Raw genomic sequence first — 18,153 nt, 5'->3', positions numbered from 1 at the left:
TGTGACAGAGACCACATAGCGCACAAAGCTTAAAATATTTGCTATCTGACCCTTAACAGAAAGTTTGCTGCCGATCCCTGGTTTAAAAAATTTCTGGCCCACATACTATGAAACTAAACTGAAACCCTTTTTTAAAGCAGTTCAAGAAAGAGGGTTTCATTCTGCCAAGATAACTTGACAATTCAGTCTGGGCCTAATTCAAAGTTAACAGTTTAGTCATGAGAAGGAACTATGGAGTTGGGAGGTTTAAAAATCTTTGTTTTAGTATCTTCCTGAATGCAAACAGGAATTACAGCCTGACAAGGGCACTGGATCTATCTAAGTAGACTACTTAAATTTTGTTCTATAGCTATGATAAAAGGTCCCTAACAGAGCCAAGCTATTATCACGGTTCATCAAGACAGAGGTAGAAACAAACGCTGGGTAAGGCAGCAGGCCCTCTCACCCAATGCCTGGCTCTGATAAAACAATAGAGAGATTTGGGGCTTCAGTGGGTGGAGGTCAGGGAATGGGTCAGTGAATTCCAAGAATTATAGTACGCCACATCTGTATGTATAGCATGCTTTCTTAGTTAAGTAAAGTGATAAATAAAACCAAGAATACAAAAAACTTAATCCAATCATGAGGTTGAAGGAAATAAGCCAATTGATAATAATGGTTCCTTATTGGTACTGGGGTTAATTGGTAACATAACTATGCTTCTTTATAATATTCTGTGTTGTTTAGATGTTTTATTAAAAAATTAGATGAAATAAAATTTGTCACAAAGGAAAAGAAAGGGGAGAGGAGGAAGGAGAAAAACAGGAGAGACAGATGTGAGTAGTGGCTTGGTTACTTTAAAATAAACAAGGCAATTTATGCACGAAAAGTGGAAATTTTGAATAATTTCAAAATTGTAAACATACTTCATTTGAAACATAACATATTATCACTTTACTTTTGAGGGTTTTTTTCCCCTTTTTCTTTTTTCAATGTAGCAGTATTTAAAAATAGCACAAGAAGTACTCTGGAAACACTCCAATAAACAGAAATTTGTTCTAGAAAATTTGGTTCATCTTGCTTTGTTCAAAATGGATAGAGAGCAATGAATAACCCAAGAAGGGGTTCAAAATTATTGACTTTGACAAAAAAATATAAAGATACTTGTGTGCAGAACAATGCATGTAAGACTTCAAACTCCTCTGAAATAAAGTATAGGAGTTCTGGGTTTTTTAAACAACCAACTTTTTTTTTCTTAGAGGAGGCGTGTTACCTATTTTCTTTACAGAAACATTTTTTCCCCCACATTATATTTGGGCTCCCCGTAGGACAAAATTTTGCAGATTTATCTATCAAACTGAGAGGGGGAAAAAAACCTCTTCCTAATTTATTGATAGATTTTAAAATTCTGATAAATGTATTCTTTGTATATATAATTTTCTTATCAGGGTTATTTCTAGGTGAGCCTTATGAGGGTTACTTCTGGGTGAATCTTCACCAATCGGCTGTTAAAAGGATGATTACAAGCAAGCCATTACAACGCTGTTCATAGAAGCCAGCCTCTCCGGAAGTAATTTCTTAACGGCCCCCCTGTCACACGATTTCCTTGAGGCTCTGACACTGCAGCAGCGAAGGGAGGAGGCATTACTTCTGTTCTCCAAGTTTACTTCGTGTGCTTGCTGAATAAGCCTCTTGGCAAACTTTATTTAATTGTTTAGTTTAAAAATATGCAGAATCTGTGCCATGAGCCAAGAGGAACTCAGCAAATCCTGTCTGCTATAGTAATGTTTAAATTAGACAAGGGAAAAGACTGTTGAGCTTAATTTGATTAAATAAAGGAGCTTTTGATGTCAACCATGCTGAATTTAGTACTCACTCCTTTTTAAAAAATAGGCATTTTCTTGTAAATGTTTTCATAAGAAACAAGATAAAATGTTTGTGATCACTTTCCATATTATTTTATTCATATGCTTTGGCAGGCTTTGGGTTATGCTGGGAAATTCTGATGATGGTTCTGTTTATCAGAGAATTATACTACATCTATGTGTATTGGATTATCAGTAAAAAAATAACCTAAATATCCATTCTATTATTTTCCTTGCTGAGTCTACTTAAAGAGACTGATAAAGCCACCGCCACCAACAAAAACCATTATCCAAATGGATTCAGAGTGGAGAGACTGAAAAAGGAGAAGACCTTTAATCAAGGTATACAGAGAGAAATATTCTGAGCCCAGGAATAGAGAATGTACAAACATTTTTTGTTTTCAAAATGCTTAAAGTTATATAAACAAAGTATTTTTTTTCATTTTGTGAGTTTTCCTTAATTTTGAAATTTTTTATCAGAATATATGCAAAGAGATGGTAACAGTTACATTTCTTTTGATGAGCTCTCTATCCTGGACAAAAAATTTATGAAATAAAAGAACTACCTCCCAATAAAAATTAGTGACATATTTTTTACCTAACAGCCTCTCAAAAAAAGCAGGTCTGTGCTATGTGAACCTAGGGTCTTGGTTTTTTTGTATCTTGAAAACTGTTAACAAAGCAGACTAATTTTTTTCGCCTCCCCCCTCCCTCCTTTTTCATTATACATTTATTTTTTGAATATATAGTACAAATACATGGTGCAAAATTTAGAAAGACACAAAAGGTTATTTAATTAACAGTCTTTCAGGTTCCCTCCACAAAGCCACTGTTACCAGTACTAATACAGCCTTCTACAGACGTTCGGTGTTTATGTTAGGTAGGCACGCGGGCGCACACACGCGCGTGTGTGTCCCTATATAAATAGCAATATGTTAGATTCATTGTTTTGTATCTTACATTATTCACTTACAAATTCTATATTACCACACATAAGTCCAATTCATATAAAGTCACCTTTTTGAAAAAGATAACTATATAGCTTCCACAGGAATTTATGTAACCAGTTCTTGACTAGGGACATTTAGGTGGATTCCAATCATGTTTGCAATGACATGCTGAAGATTTTGATGTATTATAAGCAACTACTAACTATACAGTGGATGATTAGCTATTAGATGCTAACATAATTTTAGTTCATCTTATCCAAACAAAATAGTAGTTTCAAAGCGTCCATGGAGTAACAAGAAATAATATAATTCTTTAGCTAAAATCAAAAGTTAAAATCCAAGGCTTTTGGTCAAGATGGCAGTGTAGGGTAAATATAATACTTACATCCTCCCACAACCACATTGAAAATATAACTAAACTACAGAACAACCATCAGTCAGAACTGCCTGAAGTCTAGCTCAATGGTAGTCCTACAACTAAGGATATAAAGAAGCCACATTGAGACTGGTAGGAGACTGGTAGGAGACTGGAATGGGTAAGTCCCATGTGGCAGATAAAAATAGGGAGGCCTACTTTGGCTGCAGAAGTCCCCCCTGAGGAGCAAGAAGGTCCCAGGCCCCCCCCACCAGGCACCCCAGCCCAAGGTTCTGGTGCAGGGAAGAGAAGCCCCCCTAGCTTCTGGCTGTAAAAACCAGCAGGGATTGTGGCGGAGGGAGATGGAGTGCTTCTGGAGACCCAGGCATTCCTCTTAAAGGGCCTGTGCAAGGACTTGCTTGGACTCACTCCCTCTGAGCTCCAGTGCTAGAGCAGCCACTCAAAAACCACCAGGGACATACCAGGAGGAAATAAAATGTGTGTCATGAGGGAAAGAGCTGGAGGAACAGCTTTCTCCCAGACAAACGTGCTGGCAGAGGCCACTGTTCCTTTTCTGAGACCCTCCTGCCCTCACTGAGCCAGCAGTCAGGTGCCGTATTTGAGACTCCATTAACCTGGCTCATACTGTTCACCCTGCTCTGGTTATTTCCTGGAATCCATCCCACCAGCTTGCTGGGCCACCCAAGCAGTTTCCAGTGGCTTTTCCATATAAATGGCCTGTCTTGGCTCATGCTTCAGACTTTCCTAAAATCTCTCAAATAAACAGCATTGGCCTCACTGTGCCCTGTACCTCTTGCTAAGTAGCCCCAGGCCTGACACTAGCAGTAGCTGGCCTTGGCTTGCAGCTTGGCTTCTACTGGGCACTAGTAGCAGCCATCTACAGCTCACTCACGTCAGGCAGCCCTGGACAGAACACAGGCAGTGGCTGAACTTGGCTTGTACCTCCTGGGAGGTCCCAGAGTCAGCACACCCAGTGGACAGCTTCAGGCCATATGAAAGCATCACCCAACCATCTCTACAAGTGACACACTTCAGAGGCAGACTCAGCAGGCACCAGAGCCCTGCTGAAGTAAGTCTTGCTCTGTGCGGTGAGCACCTGCACAGCTGATCCTCCACAATAGTCGCAGCCAGTCCTTGCAGCTAACGATCCTTGGGGTAAATCCCTCCCACTAACATGCCAACAGCAAGCAAGGCTCAACTACAACATGAGGGTGTACACAGCCCACATGGGGAGTGGAGAGGGGATATAACTGGAGCCCCAGCTCAGGTGAACAAGAAGGCTGTGCCACTAGACCCAAAAGGACACCTACTATGTTAGGCTACTCTACCAAGCCCAAGTGATGTAGCAGCCCTGTATACAAACACAGGGAGGCTGCCAAAAATAAGGAGACAAAGAAACATGTCCCCAATGAGAGAACAGAACCAAACTCCAGGAAAAAACAAAAACAAAACAGAGACAAACAATATACTAAATACAGAGTTCAAAACATTGGTTATAAGGATGTTCAATGAACTTAGGGGAAAAGTAGATGAACTCAGAGAGAACCTGAACAGCATAAAAAAGGACATGAAGCCATAAAAAAAGAACCAGTAAGAAATGAAGGGTACGCTAACTGGAATGAAAAATAATTTACAGGGAATCAAGAGTAGAGTAGATAAAGCCAAGAATCAAATCAGGAATTTGGAATATAAGAAATCAAAATACATCCAATCAGAGAGCAAAGAGAAAATAAAATCCAAATAAATGAAGATTTTGGAGACAACTTCAAGTATACCAACATTTGCATCATGGGGGATGCCAGAATAAGAGAGAGAGCAAGAAATTAAAAACCTATTAAAAAAATAATGACAGGAAGGGTCCTTAACCTGGTGAAGAGAATGGACATACAAGTTCAGGAAGCACAGAGAGTCCCAAACAAGATAAACCCAAAGAGGCCCACACCAAGACACATCATAAGTAAAATGTAAAAGGTTAAAGACAAAGAGATAATCAATCTTAAAAGCAGCAGGAGAAAAGCAGTTAGTTACCTCCAAGGGAGCTTCTGTAAAACTGTAAGGTGACTTCTCAACAGAAACTTTTCAGGCCAGGAGGGACTGGCAAGGAATATTCAAAGTAATGAAAGGAAAGATTACTCTACCCAGCACAGCTATCATTTAGAATGGAAGGATATATAAAAGAGCTTCCCAGACAAGAAAAAGTTACAGGAGTTTGATCATTACCAAACCAGTATTACATGATATATTAAAGGGAAGAAGAAGGAAGGACAAAAGGGAGGGAGGGAGGGAAGGAAGGAGGAAAAAAAGGAGGAAAATAAGGGGAAGGAGGAGAGGAAGGGGAAAGAGAAGAGATAAAAAAAATATGAACAATAAAATAGCAAAAACTACATCCCTATCAACAACTGAACCTAAAAAACAAAATAAATGAATAGGCAGAACAGAAACAGACTGATAGATACAGAGAACATTTTGGTGGTTGCCAGATGGGATGGGAGGGGTGGAAGACTGGGTGAAAAGGTGAGGGGATTAAGAAGTACAAATAGGTAGTAATAGAATAGTCATGGGGATATATAGATAGGGAATACAGCATAGAGAATATAGTCAATAATATTCTGGTAACTACGCATAGTGTCAAGATGGGTGCAAGATCTATTGGGATGATCAGTTAGTCATACAATGTCTAATCACTGGGGTGTACACCTGAAAGTAATATATTATATGTAAACTGTAATTTAAAAATAAAAAAAATTTATAAGTTAAAGTACACAAAATAAAATTGCACTTATCTAGAAAGAATTCCATACTACATTAGTTCCTGTAATAAAAATTGAAATGCAAATAAAAACTTTGAAAAATTAAATTTTAATTGCTAACTTCCAATTACTGTTGATGCAATGAAACTACCAACTGAATTAAGAAATTACCCTCAGTTTAAGTTATGTCCTACAGAAAACTTGACTAGAGAGAACTCAGAACCAGTATGAATTTGATTTTCAAATTAAAAAGAAAAAAAGGGGATGGTTGGTAATACAACTTTATTGAACAGCAAATGCATATGATTAGAGCAATTTACTCTTAAAAGGAGGCACTATCTCCATCAAGAAAACAACCCCTAATCAACAGCTGAATGAATGATGTTAGTCCTTTCCCATTTTGCTGTTTCAGTGCCTTAAGTTCCACTTCCCTCCAATTCCCTGATGATGGGTGAGCCTAGCTCTGCTTCCAAGATAAACTGAAATTAGGATATAGGATTAAAAGCAAAAATAAAACCACCATTTTTTTTTTTTTTTGAAAAGCTTAAGAAGAACACAGTATTTCCCCAGTGCTAAAAACTGAATTCTAACAGTAATATTCTGCAGTGGCCAGTACTATCAAATCAGCTGCAAAAATGCTGTAGCTTGGCCCCGCTTCCTGTTTCTAGTGAACGCATTTTCCTGGTTATCTGAGTGCCTGCCTGGGAATGGAGCCCAGCCCTGAAATCCCAGTGTGGGAATTCAGCCTCACCAACTCTGATGAGATTATATGTTAGGCGCTGTTCTAAGTGCCAAATACAAGTAACTGCCTGACACAGATGAGTAGTGTTTACCCTCCAAACTCTTGATTTTGAAACATCCTGATAATCCTGCTAGTGCTTTCCAGGTAACCAATTTCTGGAATGTGACCAGGCTCATGAAACCCCTAAGCAAAGTTCTTTATTTATCTAGCTGAAGCCTTTCTATTAGCCAGCCTAAGCTGCTCTATTAAATGCCAAGATTTTGTCCTTCTTCATGTGATTTGCTCTGCTGAGAATCATGGGAGAAGTGATGTCTTTGGGGGGACTGACTGCACTGAGCTGAGTTCTGAAGTGCTGCTTCAACCGTGACGTGTTTTAGGACTGTGCTGTCCTGTATGGTAGCCACTAGCCACATGTCTATTCAACACATGAAATGTGGTTGATTGGAAATAGGCACTTTAAGTGTAAAATACATACTGTGTTTGAAAGAATCAGTATTTGGAGAGAGACTACATGTCTTATAATAATACATATTTGTTAAATAAAATATACTATTAGGTTCAGCTTTTTCTTCTCACCTTTTAAAATGTGGTTACTAGATAATTTAAAATTGCACATGTCATTTATGTTATATTTCTACTGAACTTTACTGCTTTAGAACATTTAACTAATGGTAGCAACAAGAGTCGTATTTTGAGAGAATGGTATATCTAGATATCACTAGAAAAATATTTTGAAAAGCTCCTTTGCAGAAAAACTGCCAGCTAATAAATGCTGAAGAAACGTTAGATTAGATTATCACCATTTTTCAATCTCCACTGGAATAACTGATTCAGATGAGCAACATCAATAGATGCTAAGACCACTGGGGGCAAAATTACACCCCACAGATTATTTATAAACTGCAGACAAGACCTGGTGATCTTTAACTGCTTTAACAAATGATCAAACTTAGCATATGAATAATGCTACAACTTGCCATTACATGCTTCTTGATATGTTGTAAGTTAATGTAACTTACCTACAAGTTAATTACCTACAAAGCATTTTGCCCCAATGTTTTATTTTGAAAATTTTCAAACATACAACACAATGAAAGAATTCATGGCAAAAATCTGTACTCATGCTGTCTAATATTTTACTACACGGTACTAACTTTACCAGATATCTTTCCATCTCCCTGTCCATTTTACTTTGATGCATTTCAAAGTAAAGTATAGCCATTAGACATACCCTCCCTAAATAATCTATGAAATATTCTTGCCAAAAATGTTTAACCTGAGTCTAATCAAGCCTCTAATCCTAACTTCCAATTTATAGGAAATACAAGGCTATAGAGGAATCAGCTAATCGACACTAAGAGAAAATTAAAGATCCAGAATATGGGACATTTTGTAATATGAAATGGCTTAAAAAGTACGAAAGAACTTTGAGTGACTTTGAGAACTTTAAGAGTCCTAAAAGACGTAACAAATTACAACTTGTCAACCTAAATGAGACAACTTGTCAATTTTTAAAAACTACAAAAGACATTACAACAAATAGATAAATGTGAATATGTATTGGATAGTTGATGATATTAAGGAATTGTTATTAATTTCCTTAGATGTGGTAATAGAAACTGCGGTGTGTAGGTGACCATCTTTTTTTGGAGATGAATGCTAAAGAGTGTGTGGCATGTGATACACACATATATATTTTTTTAACTTATTCATTTACTTATTTTATAGGAAAAAAGCAAATACAGCAAAATGTTAACAATTATTGATTCTAAGAGGAGGATAAACAGATGTTCACTGTGTTGGGCTTTCAACTCTTCTCAGAAAGTACACTGAAACATTTCAAAATAGAAAATTGGGGCTGATGGGCAGAAAAAAAATTCACTGCATAGAGGTTAATATGAGAGGCTAATATGGTCTCTTCTGCTTTGGCCTGCCTGGGCTTTTCAGGTCAAGAATGTGATCTTTGAAGAAATATCTTACCATAGGCATACACAAAAATATGTCTCTGTAACACTCTACTTCTACCTCAGAGCCAATGCTATTATTAGCTAAGAGTCTTCAATATGCAGTATTCCAACTGGTAGTTTCGTCTGTTAGCAAAGGTTTTCATGCTTTAGTATCACAGGAGATAGCTCGATCTCAAGGTTAGCTTGAGATCAGGCTCACTGTCACCAGCCTGTGTCACATGTAGATTAAGACAGTCTGCCACACAACTTCAGATTTTTTTAATATACCACTGGTTAAAAATATCTGGCAATAGAATTTGCCTCTTACTGGCAACCTCAGGGACAAAGGTTTCTGTGATCTTTTTCCTTAAGATTTTATTCTGCTTTCCAACCTACTGCTGCTCCTGAAGTCATCAGGACAGCTTCACCCTTAAGTCCAAAGACACACTCATTACCCAAGTAATTAGAATTATACACAGAAAATCATTAGCAGAGATCACTGAATATGGTGTAGCATGAACAAATAAAAGCATATTTCATACTACTAACTAAAACAAGATTTACTAAAGCAAACAAAAAAAAAAACTAGACACGGAATCTTATGTGTGTACCTATAGTTGAGGAAAAGAAAATCACCCATTAGCTTTCCCTCAGACTTTGGTTGAAATATCATATTACCTGGAAACAAAGAGGCGCCTTGAAGGTGGAAGTGAAAAAGACTAGATAATATTAGACACTAAACTAAATATGTACACAATTGGTACTTAGGTTTTACAGTGGAGAGTGTTCTTTGGCTTAAAGGAACAACAGCAAAATTTGGAACTATCATACCTTGGTGAAGACAAGGCAGCACAAGCATTCAGTAAAGTAATTAATTACATAAGTCTCATTTCACACGCAATGAAAAAAGGAAATGATATTTACCAGGGTTTGTCTTCTCAAGTTGATACCATCGGTAAAATGCCCTTTTCTTCTGTTCACTCAGGTCTGATCCCTGTTGCAACAGCCAGTGAGAGATCCGGCTCTGACTGATACCTATGTAGAAAGAGAAATAGCTGTTGCAAGTACTGAAATTATGGAGAAGTCAGGAAGGGTTCTGTTGGTCCTAGGTTACTGAGTTCTTTAAAACTCTTCTCTATAAGGAAGATGCAACTTGAACACTCTTTCATATTGGGTGTTTCTGTAAAGGCTGACTACATGGGCTAGCATATATTCAGAATTTATCTACTACAGGTCATAGCATTTTATTAACCAAGATTTGAAAGTGGTCTCTAAAATCAATCTCCAAACCTGTTCCACAAATATATGAGAGATACATGAAGAAATTTCTAAGTAATAACTATTTATCAGAAGTTGTTTAGATATATGGTCCTTCAACTACCACCACCTTTATTCCAATCTGGGTTTAGAATATTAGAACTTTTACTAGACATTGAGAAGACCAAAAAAAAAAAAAAATCAAGCCAATAATTTTGCTACTCATTACTGATACTGATAAAAAGAGTTAGGGGCTGGGAAAGGAGAGGTCACTGAAAATACTCTCTTCAATAAGGTTTTCGGCTTTAATTCATTTAGGCATTTCAGATTCATTACAATTAGTACAGATAACTAAGGATTGGAAGACTTTTAGAGTTCTGCTGTAATATGACCTCTTAAGAATTTTCAAGAGGTAAAGACAGTCTTTTAACAGACTTTCCAAAAAGCTGAGTAGAATATAAAGCAGTTTTCAGCTATCACTAGGAAGTTCTTGACAGCAATTAATTAGAAACGTGAAAAACCTTCACATGTGAAAGTAAAAGAGCATGTCTAAAAATCACAAGCTCCTTCTGCTCACTACAGCTATTCAAAAAATGAATACTTTAACACACAACTTACAAAAGCAAAGAAAAACAGGAGAAAGAAAACATATGGCCATAAGGCACTTTCTAAAGGACAACTCATCTCTCAGAGAGGGTTAACAAGTATCTAAACTCTCCCAAGGAATTACTTCTGGTAACTGGATAGTACTGAATACCACTTGTGCCAACACCTGTTTAAAACTATAATGCACCACAGGAAGAGTAGTTATCATGAAGTAATCATACCCCTTAACATGAGAAGAAATAGGAGGTTTGGTAATTACATTTAACTCATTAAAAGCAAGTCCCTAAAGTTTCATACTTTTTAAAAAACCTATGTTAGAGGAGAATTTGGAGAGGAGCTTTGTTAAAAGGTAAATTGGGCTGTGAAGCAAGGTTCTTAGATTGGAAACACCATTCACTTTTCACTAAAGAGTGAAATTTAGTTTTCCAAAACCTAAGTAATTGCATTCTCGAATAATGCGCACAGTGGTTTGCCAATGGACTGAAGATCTCTGTGATGCAGCTGCTGCAGCTAGCAGTGCATGCTTGTTCTAAGTGAATGCTGATTATTTAAAATTGTCTGTTTAGCAACGCCGTCACAAGTCTAGATTCAAACATTACACTAGTTTTAAACAAGAGTGAAGGAAACTATCATTTACTATTATGAAATCAAACTGATTTTCATGTCAACAAAATAAAACATTTTTATATGGATTCTTCATATTGGTAGCATACTACTCAAAAACAAAGAAAATTGGAGAAGACTATTTTAGGAAAGAATAGACTGTATTAGTTCTGTTACTTTCAGTATTAAGTCTCCCTCACACAGTCAGATCGAACAAACACAGAGCCCACCTGATATTAGTGCTGCCCAGGTTCGGGCTGTGCTGCAGTGGGGGACCAGTGCGAAAGCCCATAAAAGAAAGGCAGTTAAATTATGGCATACTCACATAATAAAAAACTGAGCAGACTTTAAAAGTGATGCTCTAAGTCAGCCACCAAAATCAAACAACAACCAAACAAAAATCCATCAATACCAAGTGCTGGCAAACACATGGAATATATGAGCTCTCCTACTGCAGATGGAAGGGTAAAATGTCAGGGCCACTTTAGGAAACAGCTGGGCAGTATCTACTAAAGCTAAATATAAGCACATCATATGACCTAGCAGTTTCTTTCCTCAGCATATAGCACACAGAAATATGTATGTGCTCAACAGCAATGTGTTCTGAAGACATATACAAGAAGGCTTATATGAGTATTATGCATAACAGTCCCCAATTTGAAACAACTCAAATACCCATCAACAGAATGCATAAACTGGGCCCTGGCTAATATGGCTCAGTGGACTGAGTGTCAGCCTGTGAACCAAGGGTTGCCAGTTCAATCCCCAGGTAGGGCACATTCCTGGGTTGTGGGCCAGGTCCCCAGTGGGGGGCACGTGAGAGGCAACCACACATCGATGTTTCTCTCCCTCTTTCTCCCTCCTTTCCCCTCTTCTAAAAAGAAAATCTTAAAAGAAAAAGAATGCATAAATTGGGATACTTAAGCATTCTATTATAGACTACTATACCAAATAGAAAAAGGACAAACTACTGCCATATGTAACCACATGGATAAATCTCACAAAAACAATGTTGCCCCTCCAAAAAAAAAAAAAAAAAAATCAGACACATACAAAAGCCACATACAGCTGTATGATTCAGTTACATACTATTGAAAAACAGACACAATGACCTACATGAATGGCCATGAGAACAGTGCTGGATTACCTACGGCTCGAGGGGAGCAGGTTAGTCACTGGGAGGCAGTGTGAGGAAGGCTTATGCAGTGACCGGCACTGCTCTTTATCTGGATCTGGACGGTGGTTATACGCATGGCTTCACTTTGTAAGCAGCATTAAGCTAAACACTTTTCTCTATATATATTTCAATTTATAAAAATTTCCCCCAAAAGTTTTTAAAATTCTACGTAGTATTTAAAAAATAAATTAAATGGATATGTATTAATATGAAAAGATGCCCATGATATAAATGACAAAGTATAGGTTTATAAGTACATATTTACATAATCTACATTCTTTTGTATAGTAACAAAACCTTACATACAGCCAAAGATAGTAGAGTGGCAGACTCCTGCACTGTAGACTCTATATTGTTTTCTTAATTGCTCTACAAATATGTATTAATTTATTTTATATTTAGCCTACTCTAATAAACACTACATATTTTATTGGTTTTATAAACACTGCAATTAAGTTAAAAAATGGAGTACAAAAAAGAAGTTAATTTCAGCCTTACCTCAGCAATTCCACTCTGAGGAAGCACCGTTAACTGTTAATATACGTTGTTCCATAATTTTCTCTGTGTAATTATTAATTTAATAAAGCAAAGGGACAGAGGGTAATAGAGAATATCCTTCTGTCTGGTCTTTTGTGTGAAAGGAAATAAAAAAGAACTTCTTTCCTGTAAACTTAATCCATTTTCATATAATAAATATAGAAAACAAACCAATTCAGCAAGTAGTTTTTCCAGAAGCATGATAAAAATTAAATATGTAAAATACACATTTTTTCCAATGGTTTTTCTCAGTTACCAGCTTGGTGATAGGTAGAGTTCTTTGAACTCGTCCTCTTGGGGCCGCTCCAAGCTTCTGGACCTTTGGGTGAGCTTGGTGTCAAAGGGTCCTGACGCTTCTCTCCGGGGTCAGTTTTTGTATTTCTCCTTGGGAAAAAGTTTTCCTAACTCTCCTCTTACTTCCTACTTCTGAAAAAAAAAATTCTCCACAAGTTTTAGCTCTTCAAACCCTCTTTTCTACCTTTCACAAGGCAGAAAAAAAGACAATTTACATACAACCTTCATACACTAAGAAACTGAAACTAACCCCTGATTAATTTATTTCCATTAAGAAAGTGATCACATTGTATCCAAAGGACAAAAAACCTTTTTGCCAACATCATTCACCTTCTTTCCTGAGCCCTATCAGGCTTTTTCCAGCTCAAATGCCACACTCCCTTCCACTAGAGGGCTCCCCACCACTACCCATTTTTGTCAGAGTCTCAGTACAAATTTAAATGCATCTTCTTCCTTCCACTTCCTGTGGAATGTGACACTATTGACCACTCATATCATCTTCATCCATGGAATGCTGGAGACAACTCTCCAATGCAACTTCAGGAATTGCTTTGCTAGCTCCTTATGTGTTAGTGTCCCTACAGTTGCATCTTTAAGCATCTTCTCTCACTCTACACTCTGCCATGGTCATCTCAACTATCAACAATCATAACTGAAAATATCATCTACATGTCAGAGCTCCAGACTGCTGTTTCAAACCATTTGCTAGTTAGCTTCATGTGAATTTCTCACAGGTCTTTAACATAGTAAATTTAATTCATTAACCTTTTCCTTTTAATCTGCTCTTATTCCTGTGTCCCCCATCTCAATTTTACCTTCTAGTCTACTCTGTTCCCTCAACTCTCACATGCTTATACTAAATCCAAACTTTCTCTTCCTAAAATTCTTGCCACTCCTCATTCCTGCAGCTTGGAATCTCAGCCTCTTTTGCCTGGATGACTGAAAAAATTGATTAAAAGGAGCCAACTAAGATTCGAAATTCTCCTGATCAGATTCTTTTTAACTGGAAGGTCATTTCATGGTTGAAAAAGTGAAACGTGCTTCTTCAAGCAACTTTCTACTTGAGAACTACAGTCATCTCTACAGTTCACCTTTCGCCATTTTTAAGTTAAAACACACGTATACATTTTCCACAAAAAAAATTCACCAACGCTTCATCCTCAATCCTTCTCTTATTCCCTATCCTAAAGGTATTCTTTTTTAAAAAAAATTTTTGTTTTGTCACTGTATTTTGTTCATTAGATTCACACAGAAGTGAGATATGGTATTTGTCTTTCTCTGACTGGCTTATTTCATGTAGCATAATAATATTCAGATTTTCAGGTCTAACCATGCTATTATAAAAGGTTTCCTTTTTTTTATGGCTTTTGGTTTTTTTATGGCTGAGCAGTATTCCACTGTGTAAATGTACCACAGCTTTTTTATCCACTCATCTACTTATGGACACTTGGGTTGTTTCCCAATCTTGGCTATTGTAAATAACACTTCAATGAACACAAGGGTGCATATATTTTCTCAAATTAGTGTTTCAGGTTTCTTAGGATATATTCCCAGAAGTGGAATCTCTGGGTAAAAAGGCAGTTCCATTTTTAATTATTTAATTTCTTGTTTATTTGGTGTGCATCCTTCCAGGCTCTTTCCTAAGCTTTTAATACATAAATATGTCTGCACATACACACACTTAGTTGTTTTTATTTAAAAAAAAAAATTTGGAGTTATTCTATACATAACAAGTAACCTGCATTTCTTAAATAATGCCTTGGAATTTTCTCATGTAGTACATTATGAATCTTCACCATTCTAATGGCTACCTAGTATTATACAATAACCCACTTAAATATTTATCTATTATTGGACATTTCAGTTGCTGCTAATGTTTTATTATTATAAATGATGATGCAATGAAACTTCTATTCATATATTTGTGCATATGAATAAATACTCTAGGGTCGATTCACAGGAATGGAATTTTTAAATCATACCATATGAGCAGCATAACAATTTGTAATAGGTACTACTAGACTTCCTCAAAGGTTATACCCAATTTTATACTCTCACCAATAGTCATAGTTGTGATATGGTCTCACTACAACTAAGTATTCTAAAACTTATTTTGAAAGTCTGATTTTCTCTTTGTAAATACAACACATGCTCATTATAAAAAGGAATTCTCAGCAATTCGAAGTAGAAAAATTCAAAGTAAAGCTAGTAAAAACAAACCATCTATAATATTACCACTTAAATATAACTACACCATTATAAAATAACTCCAAGCATAAAACAGAAGAGGAAGAAATAACTAAAATGAGATCTTACTACAGAGAGAACTTTAAAATTAAAAATATTAAGTTTAGTTTGATCTGATTTTACCTCAAGATAAAAATTTTAAAATAAACTGGAGTGATATGAAAGATCTCAAGTTCAGTAAATACTTGTATACAAGAAAAGAGGTTACTAAAAGAGTATATGAATGCAAGGAAAAAGAATTATACAAAAACATTAGAAGGTTGGAAGTGTTATTTTCTAACTTGTGGGCAGCATCTAATGACTCCTAGCTTAGAAAAAAGAAAAAGAGAAAGAAAGAAAATTAGCAGACTGTGGATTAGAAGCCAGCCTCCCAGATGAGCCCTAATAATTTTCTTGGTCTTCCTACCTTTGTGTAATGCCCTCCAACATTGCTCAGGATTGGTCTCTACAACCACCAGAATATGGCAGAAATTATAGTCTCTGACCTCTGAGGCTAGGCCATGAAAAACATTACAACTTCTGCCTCGCTCTCTCCCTGAGATAGGTGGTTCTGAGGGAAGCTAGCTGCCATGTTGTGAGACCAACCCAACCAGACCTATGGAGAAATCCATGAGGCAAAGAACTGAGGCATTCTAACAGCTATGCAAGTGAACCATCTGGACAGTGAGTTCTCTAGCCTTAGTTAAGCCTGCCTATGACTGCAACCTTCTGAGACACCCTGAATCACAATGACCTGTCTAAGCTGCCCCTGGATTCCTGACCCATAGAAACTGAGTAAGAGAATAAAGATTTAGGTTTCCAGTTGCTACTGTCTGATGTAAATTTTTACATAGCAATGGATAACTAACACACACAGACTATACTCTCTCCATCTCCTTTCCCATCCTTCACACCTAACTCGTGATATTTGGAAGATATTTTTGCATGGTCAGCATCTACATTCTGTTCGGATTCGTAATTTCCATAGTTGTTACTCATAGTTCTAGATTTAAGTAAATTCAAGATTTACCATACAGTTTCCCAATTTTCCCATTCCTAAGCTCTATGTTTTTGTTTTTAACTGAGGTATGTTTTATATATCATGAAGTGCACTACTTTTTAGTTGCATAGTTTAGTGAGATTTAACATATATATACACACAACTATTGCGCAAATAAAGATATTGCTTTCACGCTCCCTAGAAGGTCCCTCTTGTCCCCTTTTTAGTTAATGCCTAAATGCTACATTTTAAATTTAATTTTTGATTGGTAAGATTTCTTCATCAAGAAGTTTTTAATCAATATAGACATGCACTGCCTAATGATGTTTCAGTCAACAACAGACTGTATACATGACTGTGATATACCATACAGTGTAAGTGTGTAGTATACTATACCACCTAGATTTGTGTAAGTACATCTGTGGTGGTTGCACAATGACAAAATCACCTACTGACGTATTTCTCAGGACATACCACTGTTGTTAAACATTACATAACTGTCCAGGTTTATTGATGCTATATCCCCCAGTTCTTGTATGCTTGCGTTTGTCTTCCATGTTTATACTTTGACGACAGTTCTACTGGGGAAATTTATTTGGGTTAGATTTTCTTTCAAAATCAGACTGATGTCAGAGTAAGGAGCTCTGAAAAATCAGTCCTTCCTAAAAGCACTGACAACAGCAATGGCAAAATGAGCTAGCAAAAATTATCAGAATCACTTTTTCACAATTCTAGAAATTAACTAAAGGCTTGTAACAATCCAAGGAGAACTTTCCTTTTTTAAAAAGCTGAATTTCAGTAAAAAACAGCTTTATGACATTTTGAACTTAACCTACACCCATTCTCATCATCCCAGCATCACAGTAGATTTGGAAAACAACATTCCTGCAACCAGTGTCCTAGTAGCCACTAGACGAGGTATAACAGATTTGGAGTTCCCCAAAACACCATTCTAAGAGAACTGTCATCATTTGACCTGTTTGGGGATTCCCTGAAAACTCCCATTTACAAGGCCTGCCCTTATTTGACCTGTTTCAAACTTCATTCAGTGTAAACATTATTTTCCCTGGGGGGCGGGGAGGGAGGGAGGGAGGGAGGGAGGGAGGGAGGGAGGGAGGGAAGGAAGGAGGGAGGGAGGGAGGGAGGGAAGGAAGGAAGGAGGGAGGGAGGGAAGGAAGGAAGGAAGGAAGGAAGGTGTTCTGTTAAAAACAATCAGTGGCAATCATTTAATACTGCAGGTGCCTGAGGTGATACTAGCTGGGGCAAATTCAGAGCTGACCAAATATTTTAAAAGCCAAGGATTAAGATAGTCTATGAGGGTCTTTGTAAAGCTTTGACATATTTCTGTGAGTCTAGAAAGCCAGGCCCATAGGAGGGCTGTGCACATGCCTACATGTTCATGACCAGGACAACGTGCACGCACAATGAAAAACTATGAAGGCCCTAAGCTCTTACCTCTAGTTAACCTTGACAGATGGTACAAATAGAAAGTGAAGGCTAAGGCAGAATTATTAACTGCCTTCCTAAGCCTAAAACACATCCCCCAATATACATACAGAGTCTCTCTGCAAAGCTGAGACGCTTATTGGTTCCAGGCATTTAAGAAAATCTCTGTATAATAATTAGCTGACCACTAAGGTAACAAAGAAAAGACATCTTTAAAGAATTAGCTAGAAAAGTCACTAAAGAAGAGTAACAACAATAAACAACAACAACAACAAATCCAGGGGTGGCAAAGAATCTGATTTCTAGCATTTCTCCATTATATTATTCAAACTTCCAGTTTAAAAAACAAAAGGAAACAAAACCATGCAAATATACAAGTATGACATATACATAGTGAAA

At 36.9% G+C, this 18,153-nt stretch overlaps 1 protein-coding gene across 8 annotated transcripts in view; it reads right to left on the bottom strand.

Moving 5' to 3' along the window:
• The window catches only part of HMBOX1 (homeobox containing 1), a 165,683-nt gene that overhangs the window by 47,361 nt on the left and 100,169 nt on the right, over nt 1–18,153 (bottom strand). For all 8 annotated transcript variants that reach the window (XM_054576023.1, XM_054576026.1, XM_054576024.1 and 5 more), the window contains exon 5: nt 9,533–9,643. In XM_054576023.1, coding sequence (XP_054431998.1) covers nt 9,533–9,643 — 111 coding nt within the window. The remainder of the gene's footprint in view (nt 1–9,532; nt 9,644–18,153) is intronic.

Source organism: Pteronotus mesoamericanus, unplaced genomic scaffold (genome assembly GCF_021234165.1).
Source record: "Pteronotus mesoamericanus isolate MK-2021 breed Mesoamerican mustached bat unplaced genomic scaffold, CSHL_Meso_final contig_32, whole genome shotgun sequence".
Taxonomy (NCBI): Eukaryota; Metazoa; Chordata; class Mammalia; order Chiroptera; family Mormoopidae; genus Pteronotus; species Pteronotus mesoamericanus.
This window is presented reverse-complemented; position numbering and strand designations above follow the sequence as displayed.